The sequence below is a fragment of the Thamnophis elegans genome, chromosome 3 (genome assembly GCF_009769535.1).
Source record: "Thamnophis elegans isolate rThaEle1 chromosome 3, rThaEle1.pri, whole genome shotgun sequence".
NCBI lineage: Eukaryota > Metazoa > Chordata > Lepidosauria > Squamata > Colubridae > Thamnophis > Thamnophis elegans.
The window spans coordinates 80,603,752-80,625,200 of record NC_045543.1 but is presented as its reverse complement, the minus strand read 5'-3'; the positions used below and the strand labels follow the sequence as shown (position 1 = coordinate 80,625,200).

Here is a 21,449-nt window from a genome sequence, read left to right as displayed (position 1 = left end):
ATTGCCCACGATCCGATTGGTCGGCGCTTCGCAGCCGGGCCAGTTATTGACCAGTGGCCACGAGCAGGCGGCGTGATTGTCCCGTCCTTCAGTGCAAAGCAGGAGAGAGATTGCAACATCCGTTCCAGCGAGCCGGAGAGGCGACCGAGCTTGCCGAGTCAGCGGCCTCTCCCCTCTCCTCCCCTCCGGCAGCGTTGGGTGCCGAGAGCTGAGTTGTTGGATCTTGCTGCGAAGAATAACAACCTCCGTTCGGAAGGGCTGACTTCCACTGGAGATGTCTTATGAGCACGATCCTATGGCACGACTAGAAAGAGGATGATTCACAACAAGGCGGGACGCCCTTGGAGTATTGGACGGGAGGGATGAAATCGTTCCCGGTTTTCTACCAGCCGTCTTTAATTTCAGTTCAGCAAATTTGGGTGGGATGATGCCTGTCTTGTGTGGGCGCTAAGAGTTGACACGAACTTGATGGGACACAATCAGTGCCTTTTGCTAACATTATTATACCCTGAATCACTTCCAGCATACTGCCCAATTTGTTATATATGCCTGATGAATAGAATAGAATAACAGAGTTAGCAGGGACCTTGGAGGTCTTCTAATCCAACCCCCTGCCTAGACAGGAAACTCTATACCATTTCAGACAAATGGTTATCCAACATCTTCTTTAAAACTTCCAGTGTTGGAGCATTCACAACTTCTGGAGGCAAGCTGTTCCACTTATTAATTGTTCTGTCAGGAAATTTCTCCTCAGTTCTAAGTTGCTTCTCTCCTTGATTAGTTTCCACCCTTTGCTTCTTGTTCTACCATCAGGTGCTTTGGAGAATAGTTTAGTCTTACTATATATATGATATGGGTCCTTATCCTAAATATAAAGATATCTTTATCTGAAACATTGGAGTAAAACAATAGGGACGATAGTAAGACCAATGATTCAATTCAGTGTTGAGCATCTATGTTCATCCTGTTTCACAAACTTAACTCATTGCAAATTATCTTTCAAGAAAGAATCTGGGAATTTCAGCGTAAAGCTGGGAATTTTAAAAAAATATTTTATTCAGGTTAAGGTCCAATTACACAAGGATATATGTGGTGCAATTCTCAACCCACTAAAAATGATGAGGTATAAGGATCAGGAAAGCCACTGATTTTTGAGCTATGTGTATTGCATTCACAGCATATTTCATGATTACAAAATGGACAAACTGATGTCATACTGAAAGAACAAATGTTCTCATTTGTGATAAAGGAATCTGGCAAAAACTTTATCAAATTGTTGCAGATGACCTTCCAGAAAGTACACTACAGAAAAGTTGCATGTAAAAATTGTCCAAGAACCAATCTAAGCAAATCAGAAGAGAAGCTGAAAATGAAAAATCTAAATGAGTGTTCCTTATCTCCTGATTAGTTATGCAACAAAAAAGGTCAGTATATTGATTTAAACTCTTTGACCCTCAAGCATAAAGCACCCAAGAGTAAAACGTTAACCATTGTGTGTGTCTTTTTTTCCCCTCCAGTGCAATGATAATGAAAAGTCACATTATGTTTTTTTTGTTATAAATGACATATGCTGACAGCAAATTAAATACTGATTTTATAAGAAAGATTTAAAATAAAAGCCTAAACTATTACAATGCAAAGCACTTCATAGAAACTTGATTCATTTTGATGTTTTAAAATTGATAAAAAGTAGCTTTACTAATATACTTGTGGAAAACAAGGAATGCTTTTGGGTTGTTTTTTTTAGTGGCCACTTTTAATAGTCTGTTTATGGAACTGTAGGAAGCCCCCTCCTCTCCAGATTAAAATATTCTTTATTCTTAATATTAAAAAGAGGTAGAATAAAATATTTCCCCAAAAGAAGAAATGGAGAAAAGTCTTAACAAAGGCAGAAAGCAGGGCCAGTTTTCCTGCCATAGGAAAAAAAAAAACATTTCAAACTTAGAAGCTTGAAGAGGCTGCCTTTAGAATGCAGATTTTGTATCCATTCATAAAGGTCAGTGATGGCAAACCTTTTAGCCACCGAGTTCCTAAACTGGAACACACGCGCCAGAGCGCTGAAAACCTGAAGATGGCCAACGTGCACCGGCCATCTGGTTTTCAGGTTTCCGGTGTGCACATGCACACCGGCTAGTTGGTCTTTACGCATGCTGGAGCACCGGATATCCAAAGACCAGCTGGCCACAGTGTGTGTGTCCACAGAGGAGGCTCTACGTGTCACCTCTGCCATGTATTCAATAGGTTCACCATCACGGAACTAAGCCATCCTATTCATAAACAAAACACCTTCAGCCACAGCTCCCCCAGGCTGGAGCTGATGGTATTAAGAATTTACACTCCCCACCCAAATTCTATGGATAGGACATGACCTTTAGGACATAACAATGTTGGAAGAAAAATCCAAACTGAAAATAAAATGGAGGCTGCTTAAGAAAGGTCTGTTTATTGATGAGCAGAACCAACACATACACAGTGTGCAGTTTTAGGACAGTGTGCAGTTTTAGGACAGTGTGCAGTTTTAGGAGAGCTGACAAATTATCTTGATGAGTGCAAGATTTTATATAATTTCTGAAATGCTGCTGCGGGTTTTGCAATGTCTGAAATGCCCTTAGGAGGGTGTGCAATGTAGTGAGCTCTGTGTCTTTTGCTAAATGGTAGCGGGTTAATCCTATTATGTCCTTAAGGATCATGTCCTGTTTTTAAAATTTGGGTGTAGGAGAATGTAAATTTTAATCCCATCGCTGGAGATGAAAGTCTTTTGTTTATGAATAGATTGGCCCGGATTTCTTAATCGGCACAAAATATCTGCTGGGCCTATTAAGACTGAGTCAGCTTTCTGCCTTTAAGAGCATGTTTGTCCATTCCACCTTTGGGGAAATATAATATTCTGCCTCTTTTAATATTTCCCCAAATATTTCATTCTTCGGGGGGAGGGAGGCTTCCCACAATAGGATTAACCCACCACCATTGAAATAGTAATACATTGCACATCCCCCTGGAGCAGCGGTTCTCAACCTGTGGGTCGCGACCCCTTTGGAGGTCGAATGGCCTTTTCACAGAGGTCGCCTAAGACCATTGGAACTCTTTAACTCTTTAGACTCTAAGCGTGATGTGTCGCTCTCTTGCACGTGTGCGCATGCACATGCACACCCACAAATACACACGGAGGCACAGGGAAGTAGAAATGCAAATGTAAAAAAAAATAGGGAGTCTACATATGTGTGTGGGGAGGGGAGAGAAATCTCAGTTGCACTTCTGGCCCTTTAAAAAAAATTGTGTAAATTGGAATGAGGTCAAATTTGGAGCTACTCATTGCAGTTATTGGGTTCCAAGCCAATCGGAGCTGAGGGGCGGGGTTTTGTCACAACAGAGTGTTGGATACAACCTGTGATTGGCTTAGAAAAGAGCCAAGGAAAGATAAAGCCGCACGATACGGAATTGAGCACCGCTCTAAGCTGCAGCAAGAGAAAGTGTGTGTAGTGAGGCGGGGGAAGAGGTCAAGTCTGTAATTTGTACATGTTTCTTTCCTTGTGGGGGGGGGGGGGCTGTGCATCTACAGGCGAGCAAGATGGGACTCTATACATTTACTGCACCAGTCAGTTTTTTCTATTGGGAAGACACCCGGTTATTAATGCTACTCGGTTGCACGAGCGGGGCTTTTTACCCCCAGCTAATTCCTTAGCAGCCACTGAACAATCATAGAAATAACTCTTGATCCCTCTAATTACGAGTTCTTTGGGTAAAGATATTTTTTAAATTATTATTACCGGTTTCGCTTGGCGATGTGGGCCTTTTCATTTTTTTAGGTTTTTGTATGTGTATCAAGATTTTTACATTTATAGAGTAGCAATGAAAATAATTGTATGGTTGGGGGTCGCTACAACATGAGGAACTTTATTAAAGGGTTAGGAAGGTTGATAACAGCTGCCCTAGAGTATCTCAATCACAAAACCCCAGAACCCTATAAAGATCCATCCATTCACTCAGCTATTTTGTCAGCCACCTCAGAAACATGCTGCTGTCACTGGTTTCTGGAAACCAAAGAGAAACCTTCTTTCCTTGTAGTCAGCCTCCATTAATTTTTTTTTCTCCCAGCTTGAAACCAGACTGGATTTTTCTTCCAACAGAACTTTCTCTCCCTCTCCCTCCTATATCAATTGCGTCATTTCAGCATCAAGAAAAGAGCAATTTTAACCCAAGTGATTAGATTTTTGCTTAACACTTTACATTGAGACTGATTAGGATTAATGTAATAAATCTGTGTGTGGGAGAAAAACAAAACAGGTATATCAATAATAAATAGGGAACTCAATGACTTTTCATTTCAAAATAAACTGTAAATAAATAAACTATTTATACCAACTCAGTCATTGGGAATTAGAAACAAAAGAGAGGTAACCCAAAAATAAAGTCATTAAGCAAAAAGCAGTAGGAGTCCCAAGTAAGGAGTATGGGGTAGAGTGGCCAAAAAGTCCTGGGAAGCCTGAGGGAGTGACATAGTAAATACATCAGGACAAGATTCAGTAGTCTATCAGCCTTTGAAAGGCAAAAGTCACTCTTTTTTTAAAACAGCAAAGTCCACATTCTGGATAGAGGACCATTGGTTTGAAAGGGGTGTAAGAGGCCATTTATATTAACACTGAGCATCCCTCTCTCAACCAAGGGGGAGGGATACCTACCTCTTATCTACAACACAGTCCTTTCGGCAGTTCCAAGAAGATTCTACCCCATATGCAGTCTGATATAGGTGACCCTGAGGGCATACATAACCCCCAAGTGGCCTCAACAGCTCTCGGGGAGAGTACTAAGATCAGATGATTGCAAATAAATATAATCCTTCTAAGCCTGCCCCATTCTGTCAGAAGTAGAGTATAGAGTGGGGTGGGGTGGGATGAGATGGAATGGATCAGAACAGAACAGGAAGGGACCTTGGTTCCTTTAGTCCACCCCGCTGCTTAAGCAGAAAACCCTATACCAATTAATCCCTCTATACATTATGACCATTCAGTGGCACTGGAAAAATAGTGACTTATGACCAGTTTTCCTCAGACAGGTGATCAAACTTTGGGTGCTTGGTAACTGGCAGGTATTTTCAATGGCTGCAGCATCCCAGAACCCTGGAATTGTCATTTGCAACCTTCCTATGGAGTTTCCAACAAGCAGTGTCAATGGGAGAAGTCAGATTCGCTTAATGATTGCTTGATTCACTTAACTACAGTGATGTGCATAACAGGGGCAAAAAGGTCATAAATAGAGCATGACTCACTTAACAATTATGCTGCTTAACAACATAAATTTTGGGCTCAATTGTGATCATTAAATCAAGGACTATTTGTAATTTCTATTTTATACAAATTTAAATAAGTTTTAGTTATGTATTTTTATTATGACCAGGAAGTGGATAAGTTGAGATTGATGTTTGTTTTTTAATGTATTTGGGATTTGGCATAACCAGTGGTTGTGTGTTGTCTCAGGTTGTGTTGGAGTGTATCTTGTTTAAAGTTTGCATTTAGTAATGGCTTAATGAACTGCAGGGATATAAAATTTAGTTATTAATGCAAACCTGTTCCACATACAAACTGGATATATGGGTTCCTTGTTAGAAGAAAATTGTTTATGTGAAACAAATTGTTTTTAATAGCCATTTTTAAAAAAAAAAAACTTAAAGTATGCAAGCTATCATTTAAAACAAGTTATATTTCTGACAAAAAAGCATGAAAGCTTTTTTTAAATCCTTTTAATTTTAGTTGCTTCACAACCGTAGTGAAACTCAATTTAAGAATAAATAAAATTTGGCATTAAACAGATCACCAAATTGAATAAAAATAACAAACAAAAATCCTTTTTTACTTAGAACCATGTACAAACTTTATTCACATTATAATTATAAATGAGAATTTGAATCACACCAGATTCTTTATAAAACCAAATAAAAACCAAAATGCACAATAAATCTTTTGGAATACTGGCAACAACGTTCTTAAAGATTCACATTGCAAAAAAGTTAGATATAAAAAAGCAAATCCTTACATGCAAAAGTGAAGAAGTTCTGATGTTCCAGATTGTTGCAAGTTATAACTCTCAGCGGTTCCAACCAATATGACCAATCATATGGGAATTGTTATTCACCAGCATCTGGTCACTGCTTCTCTACTTTTGCCACCATATATAAATTATTGCATAATAATTTTGGATAACACCAAAGATTTATGCAGTAAATTGATTTCAGTGAACAATCCAGTGGATTCCTCAAGCACTTCCTACAGAATGGATGCTTTCTTGTATTTCAGAATCAGAGTCCTCTCTGTCATTTCTAGAAAGGTCAGCTTCTTGTAGATTTTTATCTTCTGTAGTAAAGCCCGTGGTGTAAGAAAGTTTTTTTGAGGAAACTTTACTATTTTCAACAATAGGAGCACCAAATTTGTTACCAAGCACATTGATAACAGGTTCAGAGACTGAATGTCGAGCGGTAAGTATTTGCCTCACAGAGGAATCCCTTGTTTCCAATTCTAGAGGCTGGCTGTTCTTCTCAGATGCTGTCTGGGCAGGTTTTGATTCATGATCTTCTATTTTCCAACTATCTATTTTAGCTTCAATGTCTTGCCACAAACTTTGCTGGGATGGACCAACACCTTGAAGGTCTTGAGTTTTTGCTGATGCAGGTAGGTCATTATTTACTGCTTGAGATGAATCAAAGTCTTTCTGGAAAGTGAGAGGACTCAGAAAAGAGGTAGTGCCAGCATTCTAGGAAGAAAAAATTAAACAATTAAACATGTCTCTGAAATAATTGTGCATATCTAAGTATAATCTATTTGCAAACCTAGCAGGTATTTTGGCAAGGAATTCCACTGATAAAGTATGTCATGATACACTGACTATTGTTGTTGTTTGCTGCATAAAGGAGAAACTTAACAGTGAGGGTAATTAGCCAGTGGAATAGCTTGCCTTCAGAAATCATGGGTGCTCCATCACTGGAGGTTTTAAGAAGAGACTAGGCAGTTACTTATCTGAAATAATATAGGTTCTCTTGCTTGAGCAGGGGGCTGGACTAGAAGACCTCCAAGGTCCCTTCCAGCTTGTATTCTATCTTATCCTATCCCATTCTTTCCTATCCTATCCAAAGGAAAGGAAAGGACAGGGAAATCTTACAAAACCTTCCAAAAGTGTAGTTAATAATTGCTTACAATAGCTTACTTTTTGTAATGGTTTAGTCAGTTAGCTATGCTGCTAATGGCATATGCTACCATCAGTCACAAGAATGACAATTCGTATAAACCGAATAAGTCATTTCACAATTTAACAGTGCCACTTCATATGTCTGAAGTATTAGTTTAACCCAGATTCAGAATATTGAAATACTACCATAACTCAGTTCAGTTAGGATGTAAATACGTTCACTCCATGGTTCCTGTTTCAGAACTATCTCAGTATGAAGATGTAAAGTGTATGTGTGTTGCATTTGTGCTGATAAATAAATATGCATATATTATATTATTTGATTTATTACATTTAGAAGATGATGTGATTTCTTTTTCAAAATGCTATATGTCAATGGTTCTTTCATTAGCAGGTGTTTTAAGAAACTGAATGAAGTCACTCTATGTAAAGTGCTTGAAACACAAATTCTTGTACTAAATGTTTAGTTATCAGTGGTAGCTACAAATTATGAGGAAATGACACAGGCCAATTGGTGGGCTTGCTCTTCAATTTGCTGCACAGAAATGCAACAAAGGATAAAAGGACAGAGAGCATGTTCCTCTCTGTGAGCCCATAACAGGCTAGTAAAAAATTAGTAACAGAATTATTTGAATACATGTTATAGACATACTAGTAGTAATAACGATATCTGGTACAATGTGCTTCATTTTTTTCAAATATGCAGTCACAGTAGCTTTTGTTAATAGTAAAGCAAAACTTTCTGTATAAATTCCAGTTCATAAGTTTTATCATGGCAGTGCTTTTAATAATTTTGATATAGTCATTAATGAGAACATCTATGGTTTCATCTTTGAATTTACACAGTAATAAAGACCCAACAGATACCTGAATCCAACACAGCAATGTTAAGCCTCATCATGATCAAAATGAGTAAAATGTGGTTCATAGAGACAGCAATACCAAAAAACAATAAAATTGACAAAAAAACAAATAGGAAAAGTAACAAAGTATTGAGTTTTGAACTTGAAGGACTTTGGAAGAAAGTTCACTACAATACTAACAAGTAATTGCACCTCAAAACAAACAACATTGGAAAAAAATATGTAATAAAAAGGGGGGGAGGAATCCGACACACATATAAACCATATTATCCCCCCCCCCCAGCTGAATTATTACAATATTGGTTTCTCATTTCTTCCAAAATAGGTCTGGAAAAATTTAGTAATTGGAGCTCTTGAAGCCATGCCATTTTCTATTTCTTAAACTACAGGGAATCCTTAACTTACAACCATTTGTTTGATGACCATTAGAAGTTACCACAACACTGAAAAGAATGACTTATGACCATTTTCACACTTACGACCATTGCAATATCCCTGTGGTCACATGATCAAATTGGATGCTTGATATGCAGTTCATATCAAAATGGATGCTTGGTAAACTGTTCATATTTATGACAGTTGCATTGTTCTGGAGTCATGTGATCATCTTTTGTGATGTTCTAACAAGCAAAGTCCATGGGGAAACCAAATTCACTTAATAACCATGTTACTAACTTAATGACTGCAATAATTCACTTAATAACTGTGACAAGAACAGTCACAAAATGGGGCAAAGGTCACTTAACTGTCTCACTTAGCGACAGAATTTTTGTGCTCAATTGTGGTCACAAGTCAAGGACTGACTATACCTGGAATTATATTGGAATTGGTGGCCTCTTAATCAATCAACAAAGTTATAAAATTAATAGATTCACTTGTTGTTGTTGTTGTTGTTCCATATCCGTCATTGGACATCGGCGATCATGTTGGCAATCCTATTTTTATTAACAGCCGCACAAAAATATTCACTAAATATCTGAAAATTTAATAAGACTTGATACCATTAACTTTGCAAAAAAAATTGCTTAAAATTTCCTACATATGAATCCTATGCCCTTAGTTAAAACCCAACTATGATCTTCATTGAATGAATAGCTGTTATTTCTATTATTTTCATTATTATTTACAAGGCTGTTCAAGAGTAGCAAAGGAAAGAGGAAAGACAGAAATGCAGAAGAGAACTGTGAAAAATTTGTGGGTAAAAGCAAGCAAATAGTTTTTTAAAAAAATACATTGTGTATTTTTGGCAGAGAGTTAACAAGCTTACTTTAAAATTCTGCATGTGTTCTTGTCTTTCTTCTTCAAATGACTTCTCCCTTTCTATCACAGTTGGCTTTGCAGTAGTAGTCATTTGGGGAAGATGTAATACACCAAAATCTGATTGATCTATACCAGCCATTGATGCAAGCTGTCCAAGGCTGCAAAATATGAAAATATGACAAATGCACAAAAAATAGTGAAACTATAAATTTTTAATTTAATTATTTATATAATTAAGCTTTGAAATAGTAGAAGATACTAAATTACTATTTTATTGCAAACAAGAGAATCCCATGGACCAGCCATCCTCTAAAATTATAAGAAAAGTTGTCTTCAGATATATTTTAAATATATTTTTTAATATATCACAACTGGAAGAAAAATAAATACAATACAATAAAAACTCCAGAAAAAGGACAGAGATACCAATTATGAAATACGTAATTTCTTTCTTATTTTTGCCCCATAATCTCATTCCAATAAAAGGGTATGCTTTTGTTCAGTTGTTCTGAACTGGACTAGTTCTGCCCAGCAATTTCTTTAAAACCACGGGGGTTGGGGAGGGACCTTTAACAAATCAGTTTTTGCTTTTCAAGAATGATTAGGTAATTTTGATATTTTAAAATATAAAGCACTGCTATTCTTTAAACCCGTTATACACAGACATACAGCATCAAGGATCATTCAAAAGGCAATCAATGGCTTCTCTTACCCAGCATCTCTAAGAAGATCTAAAAAAGCATGAAACTTTTGGAAAGAATTCTCAATGCTACCAAGCACTCCTTCATCTTCTAGTATTGTGCTGGCTACTGACTGTGCATGGACAACTTCTGAGAGGGAGCAATTTATATTCCGTAATTGAGTGTTTTCCAATTCCAACTATAATAAATAATGAAACAAAATTGTATTAATACTGGAAATACCTTTTCTCCAATAAAGATTTTTGAAATGAAATGCTATCATTATTTCCCTTAGATGCTCCCCTTCCTTTCTGGTATCCGTTTAAAGATGAAATAAGAAACAACAGCCTTGTTTCTTAGTGCAGTAATAAAGAAATGCAGCAATAATGGCCACATAAATAAATATTCATCAACTAGGTTGAGAATTCATCTGCAATTTGCAATTCCATAAGGAAAAGGACAAAGAGATAAAAACTAATGTTCTTCTACTTCTCATTTGCGGAAGAAAATCGTTTTGCTACTATGGTATCAAAAGCATGCAGCTTATCAGAAATCACTTGGTGCACTATGAAAACTTTAAATCGCCCATTTGTTTATACAGATTATCAGTCTCTGAAACCAAATATATCTAGATGCTATAATAAAAGGGGGGAAGAGAGAAAAATCAAAGGAAGGAGTATCCCAGCAGATACTGCAATGGTGTTACCTGACAATTCAGTGACTATATAATGTATTATGTTCCTATAGGTTTCATATTTGGCCCTCATGCCAGGTAAATTTGGGCTCTTGCCAATTCTTACCCAACAATATTACATAGCATGGAAACTATTTTTTTATAAAGTGGAGGTCAAACATCTTGAAGAAAAACATTGTATCTTATTGCATATTGGTATCCAAGAAAGAAAATGACTGCTACCTCCATTATCCGTTCTTCAGCAATCATCCTTGCTTTTCGTTCTTCTTTTAGTCTTAAGTGACATTCTTCATACTCCATCTGTCAAAATGCAGACTGTGATCCTCTGAAGTATTTACAATGCTATTTTAAAGACAATGCACTTAAAACGGTCTTATTTTAGAATTTTGAAATTTCTAAATTTCCTCGGTTGAAGCATACATTCTGATCTTAAAGTGAAAGATTTTAACATTTTTAAAAGTCAAATTAAAAATAATATACTAAGCGAGAGGGAGAAGCCAACATTGCGATGATATGGATGTGCAGTCTCGATGCTCCGAGACCGCTGCCAATACTTTTGCCGCTGGATGGTCCAATCGGACCTAAACCATCCCGTAGAAATGGTGAACAGCAAGACTACGTCTTGCTGATCTCAGGGACACCACAAAGTCCCTGATCGATCCAAGAAAAGTTCTTCAAACCAGCGACAAAAAGTCCAGCCCCAGGCTGATGAAGTTGGGATGGCTCCAGAACAGAAGGGAAGTGGAAAGAGAAAGTGTGTCCATCTGGTGAGGAAACTTTACTGTTTTGGAAAAATTGCCCCCCCATTTTTTTTTTAAGTTAAATTAAATCCAAAAGCAGAAGAAAACAAGCTGCAAAATTAACCTATATTGGATTGCTTTGGATAGTGTGTTTCTTTTTCTTTGTAATTCTACTTTGTGGATTGAAGTGCTCGCAACTTTTTTTTTCTTTTTAAAGAGAACGGATCAGTTTTTCTTCTATTTTTTATTTTTATTTTTTAATCTATGGATTAAAGTCTTCTTTATTTCAACAAGGACTTTTATTTCTTGCTATGAATTCCATTTAAGAACTTTGTTTCTCTTGAGTTTGAAATAACATTAGAGTGGGAAGCAATACTGCCACTTGGAGGCTTGAGTTTTTGAAACAATGCACTTTCCCTTTTCCTTTTGATCTCACTGACTTTGTATTTTGAGGCTTTGCAGTTTGTTTATAGAAAGTGATAAGAAGCAAGGGCACGAATTGTTTATACAGGTGCACTTTGAGAGTCTTACTGGCAGTGGGAGAGAAAAAGAAACAGAACTTTCTTCTTTGAAGATCATAAATGAATTTGCGTTTAAGCTAATTTAATATAAGAAGCCTTGAAAGCCAGAGTGGCAGTATCTATCAGCTTGCCAAAATGGCACAATATTCAAAAGAAACATTAACTTTGCAAAACATCCTGGCTGGAATTCAAAATTTATTAGAAATAACAGAGAGAATTGAGAAGAAGTTTGAAAAAATAGAGTTTATAACAGCAAAAAATGATGGGGTCAGAGTCCCCAAAATTGAAGGGGAAAATGATTACAAAGACAAGACAACTAATTATTTTACCAGTGGAGTGAACGTGGTTGAAAGTGGGAAAAGGGGAGTATGGAGAAGGGAATTAGAACAACAGGAACTCTACCCCGGATTTTAAGGCATGGAAGAAGAAAAAAGAGAAAAACGATGGATTTAAGGAGAGAGAACTTCTCAGAAGCAAGATTGATAATCAAAGATAAGCTGATTAAAATAGCAGATGGAGGGCATAGAGATTATTTAAGTGATGCTACAAGCAATAAAGTGCGGAGAGAAGTCCACAAAAATCTTATTAAGGAAATCAATAGAAGATCAATTCCACCAATGACAAAAGAAATAAGACTGTATTATTACTGGAAGGATACAGGCTGATATATGAAAGTTGATAATAAAAAATTAGTTAATTTTAGTAATTAATGATTAGTAATTTAGTAATCTCTAGAGTGCTATGTTAAATAAATAATTGATAAGGATAATAAAGTACATACATGTGTTGGTTTGATGAGAGGAAATTTGATATAATTAGCAAATGAATTTCTGTTAATAAATAATAATTATAACAATAACAATGAAATGACAAGGGATATAGTTAACAATATATATGTGTACTGGTTTAATAAAAGGAATTGGGATATAAATTGTAAACAGCAATTTGGAAAGGAGGATTAGAAACCTTGTTATCAAACATAATTAATTTTTACTTAGAACATGCTATAAAGGGGTAATGTTATTGGATATTAGAAATAATTAAAGAAATGCTACTATGGGGTTGTTTTTTTAACTTTGAACTATTTCATGCAAAAGGATATTAAAACAACCACTGTCAAGCGTGGTATGTTGATAGTAAGATATATAAAGATTTTTGATTTAAAATATATAATGTGATTTGAATTATAAGTAATGACTGTGGAAGAGATGCATGAAATTTATTTGTAACCAATTGACACATTCTACAATATGATTAGTGATTAGTAATTTAGCAATCTTTAGATTATGTTAAATAAATAATTGATGATAACAAGGTACACACGTGTTGGTTTGATGAGGGGAAACCTGATATAATTAGCGAATGAATTTCTATTAATAAATAACAATTATAATAATAACAATGAAATGACAAGGGATATAGTTAACAATATATATATGTACTGGCTCAATAAAAGGTATTGGGATACAAATAATAAACAGCGACTTGGAAAAGAGGATTAGAAATTTTGTTATCAAACATAATTAATTCTTACTTAGAACATGTTATAAAGGTGCAATGTTATTGGATGATATTAGAAATAATTAATGAAATGTCATTATATGGTTGTGTTTTTAATTTTGGATTATTTCATGCAAAAGGACGTTAAAACAAATAGTCAAATGAGAATTGTGGGATGTTGATAGTAAGATATATAAAGATTTTTTATTTAAAATATACAATGTGATATGAAATCTAAGTAATGATTGTGGAAGAGATGCATGAAAGTTATTTGCAACCAATCGACACACTTCTACAATATGTAATGAAAGATGATTTTTTTTGTGTGTTATTTGTCTTCTTAACCAAAAATAAAAAATATTTTCAAAATAATAATAATAATAATAATAATAATATACTAAGTCATGATTTTAACCATAATTTGTTGAATACGACATGTTATGCAAGCTAAAACTAAATGCATATTTTAAAAAGTAGTGTTAATTGTGAACCAATTATCTCAGAAAAAAGAAGTTCAGTGGTAAAGTCCATATACTTTACTTGTACAGAGGTCCCAGGTGCAACCTTGAAAATATTACAAGTATTGATTTAAAACGTCCCACACGAAGGAGATTGACTGTCAGCAGAGAAAACTAAATAGATCAATAATTTAATAAAAGGTAATTTTAAAGACTATAAGTGTGTATTTAAATATCAAGACATAGATTCTAAACGGGATATGCATAAACAAAAGGGACTACAGATCAGAGACTTTCATCAAAATGACAAAAGCAAGGCTGCATCCTGCCTGTTTTATTTATGCGTGTGATGTTATAGAAAACATAAAAAGGGTGAAGATAAAACAATGCTGGTCCTCAACACATTCTTCTATGGGTATCTCTACAGTACCCCCTTAATGTCCATTCATTCAGCAACTATTCAAAGTTTGAATGGCTTATGAGCGGTCCTCAGAGTTCCACCTATAGAGCACCCTTAAAGTTATATTAACAAAGTTCGGGCCCACCCACATTTACCACTGCCTTTTCGCCACTTGCTTACCACTGCTGCCAGCTGCTCCTGCTATCTGGTTCTGCTTGTATGCCACTATTGTAGTGGTGTGGGTCTTCTTTCATGTCACTTTGTGTGTGTGTGTATGTGTGTGTGTGCGTGCGCGCGCGCGTGCAGATAGAACCAAAGCCTCCATTCGTGGCCTACCCAGGCCTTCTTTCCCCTTCCTAGGCAGCATCTCTTCCCCTTTCCCCCCAAAGTCACCCACAAGTTCCATTACAATGAGTTTTGACAGTCCAGGAGGAAAAAGAACCACGTGTCTTTGCCTAGCAATTAAGCAGTATTTATATGTGTATTCTTTCACTTAAAATATCACAGGAAAGAAAACTCACTATTCCAAATTGTGTAATTTTGTAACTCCATTCCAAGATTAAATGAAATGAAGATATTACTATTTATTAAACTTCTACATCTCATCTAAGATCTATATTTTTTTAAAGGTTACTGCAATCTTACTGGGATAATTTCCATAATATTGCTATTTATTTAGTAATTGCTTTGTAAATTTTTAAGCCAAACTTGATTGCATAACCATACCTGTAACTGATGCCAATGTTTTAAATTGGTTAATTTGGAGGATTCTGTATCCTTTCTGCAAATGACATTGTCCATGGCACCCTCTGTTTCAGTTTCAGATGCAGAAGCACTTTCTACAGTCACTGTCACAGGAATACCCGTCTGAGTATATAAAGCAAATATAACTGTATTAGTTCTAATTCTAAAAGTCCCACTTTATCAATAAATTATATAATATTTGGCAATATTGGCAAAGTTGATAATAAACAGTCAATAATGTAACAGTTGTTAAAATGAAATGCTCTTCAAAAATTCAATTAAAAGGTTTAATTTGTTGATTAGGATTCATTTTACTTACCTGTATCTGCAATGGAAATTCATGGGCATTTTTTGTAGATGAAGCCCTAAAACAAGATAAATGTTTTTAAAAGATTTAAAAACAAAATACATTTGCAGTAGCCAAAGATTTAAATCTATCAATACACTAAAGTAAATCCCATTTTGTCAGAAGACTTTGATCATGGATATATCTCAATACCTATAAGAATCTCTCACCTTTAGGATCATCAGCCCATCACTATCTATTATAAATGCAGATCTCCACGTAAAGATTTTTTTAAAAAAAAACCTTAGCTATAGAATGCAATGTAAACAAGAAGCCATATTTCTTAAACATCAGATTGTCAAAAATTTGGTAAGGACGATGAGGTATGGATCATGAAAGATTATTTTTGTCTTCAGCAGACTGCCTTTTATCCGTATTATTTCCAGCCAGAATCAGAGAAGCAACAACCTTATCAACTGAATGTCAAATGACTCAATGCCAAATTTACTGTACCAGAATTGGGTGCTCTATTGTTCCGGTGGAGAAAGAGAAGTGACTGAGTGGATTTGGGTGAAAGAATTAAGACTTTTAAGATTTAACATAAGAGGTTCAATTTTAACAGAGATGTGACATACAGAAGATGATTTATGTATTTTATAAAGACCTACAATTGCGTATCATTAACTTCTTTTTCAAGCAATTCAGATCCATTTTCTTAACTGACCATTTCTTTGAATATGGCCAAAGTCTGTTTCATTGTCTATTAAATTCACAATGATCTAATGACAACTATATAGCTTTTGGGTTTTTTTGTATGGTATAAACTTTTATTTTGCTTTTAGAGGAACTCTGGCAAATGACTGCAATAAAATCTTGTCTAGCAGATAGGATTTAGGCTTTTTATAATTGTATAAGTTTATATTGTATTTGTAAAAATATTGTGGTTTATACTGATGTTATTCCTTTGGTGTGATTTTAATAAATGTTTAATTCTTATCTGTTAATTTTTTATTCTAGCCGAACTATATTTCAGTGGTAGGATTATTATTTTTAATTTCTTTGATTGAGTGCATGTACTCTCAATATTGGACTGAAGGTTAGAGTCTAGTTACAATCATTCTATGAAACTATTTCTTAGATGTATTTTGTGAATTCAGTTTTTCAAAACCACAACTATACATGTGGCAGCAGAGACAGCCTGAAGAACTATTTTCAAAACTATATTTTTCTGTTCACACAGACACACGCACACACACATATACTGTACATATGCATATATACATATAATATATATACATGCATGCATACATGCACACACACACACACACACACACACACAGCACTTTCAGTATATATTACCTATGGTGCTTTGCACGTTCAGCAGTACGCCAGGGCAGGAAACCATGTGTCCCTGGGGGTAATGGCTTTGGAGCATAGTTGTCTTGATCCCATAAAGTTGTCTTACTAGAACTGAGTGATTTTTTTGATGAAAATCCTGCACCAAGCAAAAGAAAGGATACTTTCAAATAACCCATCATAAACAGGTGTTGAACTTTTAGATTGGAGAATATGGATAGCATTGAGTTTCTACTGTAAACCCGGTCGTCTAAAATGCTATTCAATCTACCAAGAAACTATTTCATTCCACAAACTCTAGATTTAATATTCAACAATTGGAAGCTACCACCTTTAACAAGAGCCATAGAAATGATAATGGAATTATCTTCTTGATACATAATTCTTCCCAGTGACCCAAACTGATACTCTCTAGAGTCAATACATCTGGAAGATGCCAGATTGGACAAGGCTGAAAAGCAATTTGATTTTGCAGAATTTACTATTAATTTGCTTGAGGTTTTCTTTCATGCTTCTAATCAGACATACTGAGGAACACTCAAGATCATATGTCAAATGAGTAAGGTATATTTTAGAAGAAAATGATAACCAATTTGAATATTAATTAATTTATATAATAAAGTTTAGGGAGCCTGATTTTTCATGCATCTTGTATATTGCAAAAGAAAAGGAAATTTTCTAAGGTGATTTGAAGTGGAATACGAATATACAGTTAAGATACACTATAAAACATTAAAATACCAAGGAACAACTAATATCACACCCTATAGCAACTATAAACAATATTTTATCCATAGTCTAACGAATATTATTAGAAAGCATAACAATTTTCTAACACATTTTCCTAACATTTTTATAAAAGGGCAGAGTACTTCATTTTTTTGCCGTCATATGACTAATGACCTTCCTCTACATTAGCTACATGTTTTAAATACAGATGCAATATATATTATAGTCATTAGAACATGGTAATGTGATTCTAAATTCCCAATAAAAACAATGCACAGTGTACATACGTTCAGCCTATTATAATCAGAATGTGCAAAATGTTTCATTTCAAACTTTTTCAGGTGTGAAACTTCATGAAGTGGGACATTTGAAGCATTATGCAAATGTTATGAGCTTAAAACACTCTCTTTGATGCACAGGACAATATTTTCACACTTGATAGTGACAATATAATAAATAATATGCAGAGTTACAGAAGAAATGTGTCCAATTAGTTTCATTCCAAACTGAATACAGGACTGCAGTTTTAGCTCCAAAAATCTCATTTTGTATGCTTACCTCTGTGTCTCCAAATTACTGAAGCGAAAGCAGAAAAAAATAGCCAAACAGGAAAAATCAACCATGAAAGCATAGTCTAGATACTTTCCATTTATAACATGAAATTTCAGTGACTAACTTGCTAAGACTTCTTGAATGAAGCTAATACTCAGTACTTTCAGTAGAGAGTAGGGTATTGCAAGGTTTGTTTTTCCTTTGTACATTAGAATCAATCTTGTCTTATATTTAGAATTTTAAATTACAGAACCAATATAGATACATATACACAATGAGAGCTATATGTATTAATGTTTATCAATGTATATAGATACTTGGGCTTCCGAATAATATTGAAATGCTTCCATTATTCCAAGTTGATATTTAATATACATGTAATTCAACATATATCCAAACTAGGCTTAAAACAGAGAACATTTTATAAAATTCTTAATTAAGAATAGGTAGCATTTGAGATTCATACACAAAAAGGTGCTTTGTGGTTGACAGGAACACAAATGTAGTATCTTCCCACACAGTTTTAAAGTATTTCTTTTCTCAAAATCATTTGCAGCTGGTGAGGGCAACCATGCTATCCCAAGAAAACAGGTAGCTGCTTTAAAAAGTTACCACAAATATTACAATCAGACTCCTACATACTTTGGACTTTCTTTTTGGAATTCACTCTGAAATGCCAGAGATCTAGTCTCCAATTTAAAAGACAGCTTCATCTACTCTACAGAATGAAAAGGCCAAGGCCAGATAGAACAACAACATAGCTGGACTTATTTCTCAGTAAATTTGCACATTCTTATACAGAGGGGAAGGAGTAGCATAGTAGTAATAAAAAAATAAGATATGTTTTATCTAAATTTCCAGAAATAGCCAAGAATAGGCTTCGACAATCATTGGTAAATTGAGTAAAGCAAGCATTCACTGCATATTTAAAATCTAGTAAAATTTATTAACTGTATAAAAGTACAATTTCCTTACTTTAATGTATGAGTAGAAATGCCACTATCAGCCTATAACTGGATTGTTTGTTCCTATGTAGCATATATGAAAAGTATTCATATTTCTATTCAGGTTGACCACAATTATCATACGATAGAACAAATACAAATTTAAATACTTTAAATTGTATTTTGTAAATTTTGGAGCTTTAGAAATACATTAGCTCTCTTAGTTGTTGACATAGTTTTGTACCTTCACAGAGAGCTATCAGAGCTGACTTTTTATTTGGTTGAAACACACTGACTAATGAGATTAATCACAACAAAATTAGATCATGTTTTCTTGTGATTTCTAAATGTTAAAAAAATCAGGTAAACAAATTACATGTATCAAATAATTATTGTCAGTTTATTTGGGCATTCATTAAGAAACTACTAACAATTTGTTTAATTTCACTGTTTTTAAATTGTTATAAATGTATAAGAGAATAAGAACAGTGGTGATATTACCTAGTTTGTTAATGAAATGTCTGCAAATAAAGAACCAACCTCAGAGAGCACCAAGGACCCCACAGTTCAACTATTTTCTTCTACTGGTATAAGACAGCAGCGCCCACCTTTTGGCACCAGGGACCAGTTCTGTGGAGAGTGTTTTTTCCTTGGACCGGAGGGGGCATGGGTTCATGTGTATTCTGTGGGTGGGGCTTCGCTTGTTTGTGCTTGTTTCTGGCATGCTGTGGCCTGGTGCTGGTCCATGGACCAGGGTTTGGGGAACCCTGGTATAAGAGAATAGCAACTCGCTGATATAATAAAAGAATTTATATATTAACTCATATAAAAATAAATAAAATAATTACCAATACGTATAGTAGCTTTTCCTTTTCTGCCATTTCCCAAGACAACTGTTCTTTTTTTGGGTTTGTTTTTAACATCTTTTGAGACTGGAGAAGGAAGCCACTTGTACTAGAATAGCAGGCAGAGGAAACAGCAGATATTTTGTTTTAGTAATAGTTACTTCAAACTATAAGTAATATGCAATTACTAAAGAGGCTTTAGGATAGAACTAATTAAAAAACACCTTCTTCTCTATTAATAAATTTGTTCCTTTAATAGTTTGGGTGGGATGGCTATAAAAAACAGACAAAAAATCAAAATAATTTTGATAGATAAAAGCAGCATGCCGATCCAGAATTAAATGTAAAAGAACCAAAAGTTCTTCATTTAGGTAAAAAATTATACAATTGTAGAGTAGGGGATCTCTGGCTGATAAAAAGGATCTTATAGTTGATCAGAAGTTCAAGGACAGTCAAATGCAATTTTAGGCTACATTAATAATAGATTATAGAAAATAGTACTTCTACAATTTGCATTGTAGTTATACTCAATTCAAGGACAGTATCCTTTTCTACAAAACATTCTCTACTGGTAAATTATCCATTTAAGCACAATCAAATACATTTAGACTAAACAGTTGTCTAAATACATGCATTAATATCTGACCTATTTTGATTACTTTGCAGACAATCCACAAGAGGTTCCTTCACCTACTGATTTCCATGGCTACTACTTTGCAGAAAAAACAGTAATAATAAATTTGGTCAAACTCTAACCTTCTTGTTATACTGTCATCACATAATTTGAATTTTAGTCTGACCCACAACAGCTCTTTTGCTTACTGACAAACACGAACCACTAAGATAGCAGGTGGAAAAATCATGTCAAATGCCAGATGCAATTCTGTTATGTTCAGTTTTGTAAATAGCAAGTTGCTGAGAATATTATTTCTGTACTATGAAATTCACAGGTTTCCTACAGCACCAATATTATATAAATCTATATTGAAACAAATGGATGGCATCATGCTGTGCTTTAGGACTGGAACAACTTTGAGTCTCAATCTTGAATTACAGACTGAAAAATTAGGAAGTAGATAACAGAATTGATATTGATAGAAAATAATCAATAACTATGCAAAATTTACTTGAATAGAAGTAACTGTCTCAAGATCAGGAAAAATGCACCCTTGAACAAACTGAAAAATAAAGTTCTTATACAGGAGATCCTCATTTAATGGCAATTCAAAGTTACAATAGACCCCCAAAAGATACTTCCAACCCAATTTTGAAGTTACAACAGCCATAATCCACCCTGCAATCACATGATTGCATTTTCGTTGCTTGGCATTCAGCTTGCCTTTATAGCCATTTGCAGTGTTCCATGATCATGTGACTGCAATTTTCAATGTTTGTTGCAAGTTGCTGGCCTTTATTTCTGACAAAGAATGCTCAGTGGATAAAACAGATTTGCTTAATGACTGCTGCAAAAAAAGGTAGTAAAATTGGGCAGTCTCATGGTGACTCACTTAAGGACTGCAACAAATTACAACCATAATTCTGGCTCAATTCTGGTCAGAAATTGAAGACTACATGTAAGAGTTCCAATGTAAAAAATACAGAGGAACCTACTACAATTTAAGCAAGAGCAAAGGCTAGTAGAAACACGTTGCATTATTTTATGTTCATTATATTAATAATGTAATAATGAAAAATATTTAG

At 34.8% G+C, this 21,449-nt stretch overlaps 1 protein-coding gene and 1 long non-coding RNA gene across 14 annotated transcripts in view; one reads left to right on the top strand and one right to left on the bottom strand.

The window, feature by feature from the left end:
- The first annotated feature begins 42 nt into the window (after positions 1–42).
- Positions 43–21,447, top strand: LOC116505528. 2 transcript variants are annotated; one of them, XR_004254954.1, is made up of 4 exons: positions 43–404; positions 1,283–1,424; positions 6,591–6,662; positions 20,415–21,447. It is a non-coding gene; the product is annotated as an uncharacterized LOC116505528 (long non-coding RNA). The 2 variants fall into 2 exon arrangements; XR_004254953.1 differs by lacking the exon at positions 20,415–21,447 and adding an exon at positions 9,963–10,048.
- Positions 1,340–21,449, bottom strand: part of CEP78 (centrosomal protein 78) — a 33,618-nt gene continuing 13,508 nt past the window's right edge. For 7 of the 12 annotated variants that reach the window (XM_032212792.1, XM_032212793.1, XM_032212791.1 and 4 more), the window contains 8 exons: positions 19,752–19,857; positions 16,682–16,817; positions 15,356–15,401; positions 15,019–15,159; positions 10,893–10,973; positions 10,012–10,178; positions 9,307–9,457; positions 5,334–6,744 (listed from right to left, as the gene is read on the bottom strand). In XM_032212792.1, coding sequence (XP_032068683.1) covers positions 6,250–6,744; positions 9,307–9,457; positions 10,012–10,178; positions 10,893–10,973; positions 15,019–15,159; positions 15,356–15,401; positions 16,682–16,817; positions 19,752–19,857 — 1,323 coding nt within the window. In that variant the 3' untranslated portion in view covers positions 5,334–6,249. Of the gene's footprint in view, positions 1,424–5,333; positions 6,745–9,306; positions 9,458–10,011; positions 10,179–10,892; positions 10,974–15,018; positions 15,160–15,355; positions 15,402–16,681; positions 16,818–19,751; positions 19,858–21,449 lie in introns of those variants that run through there. The other 5 variants (XM_032212799.1, XM_032212801.1, XM_032212802.1 and 2 more) reach the window with 4 other exon arrangements.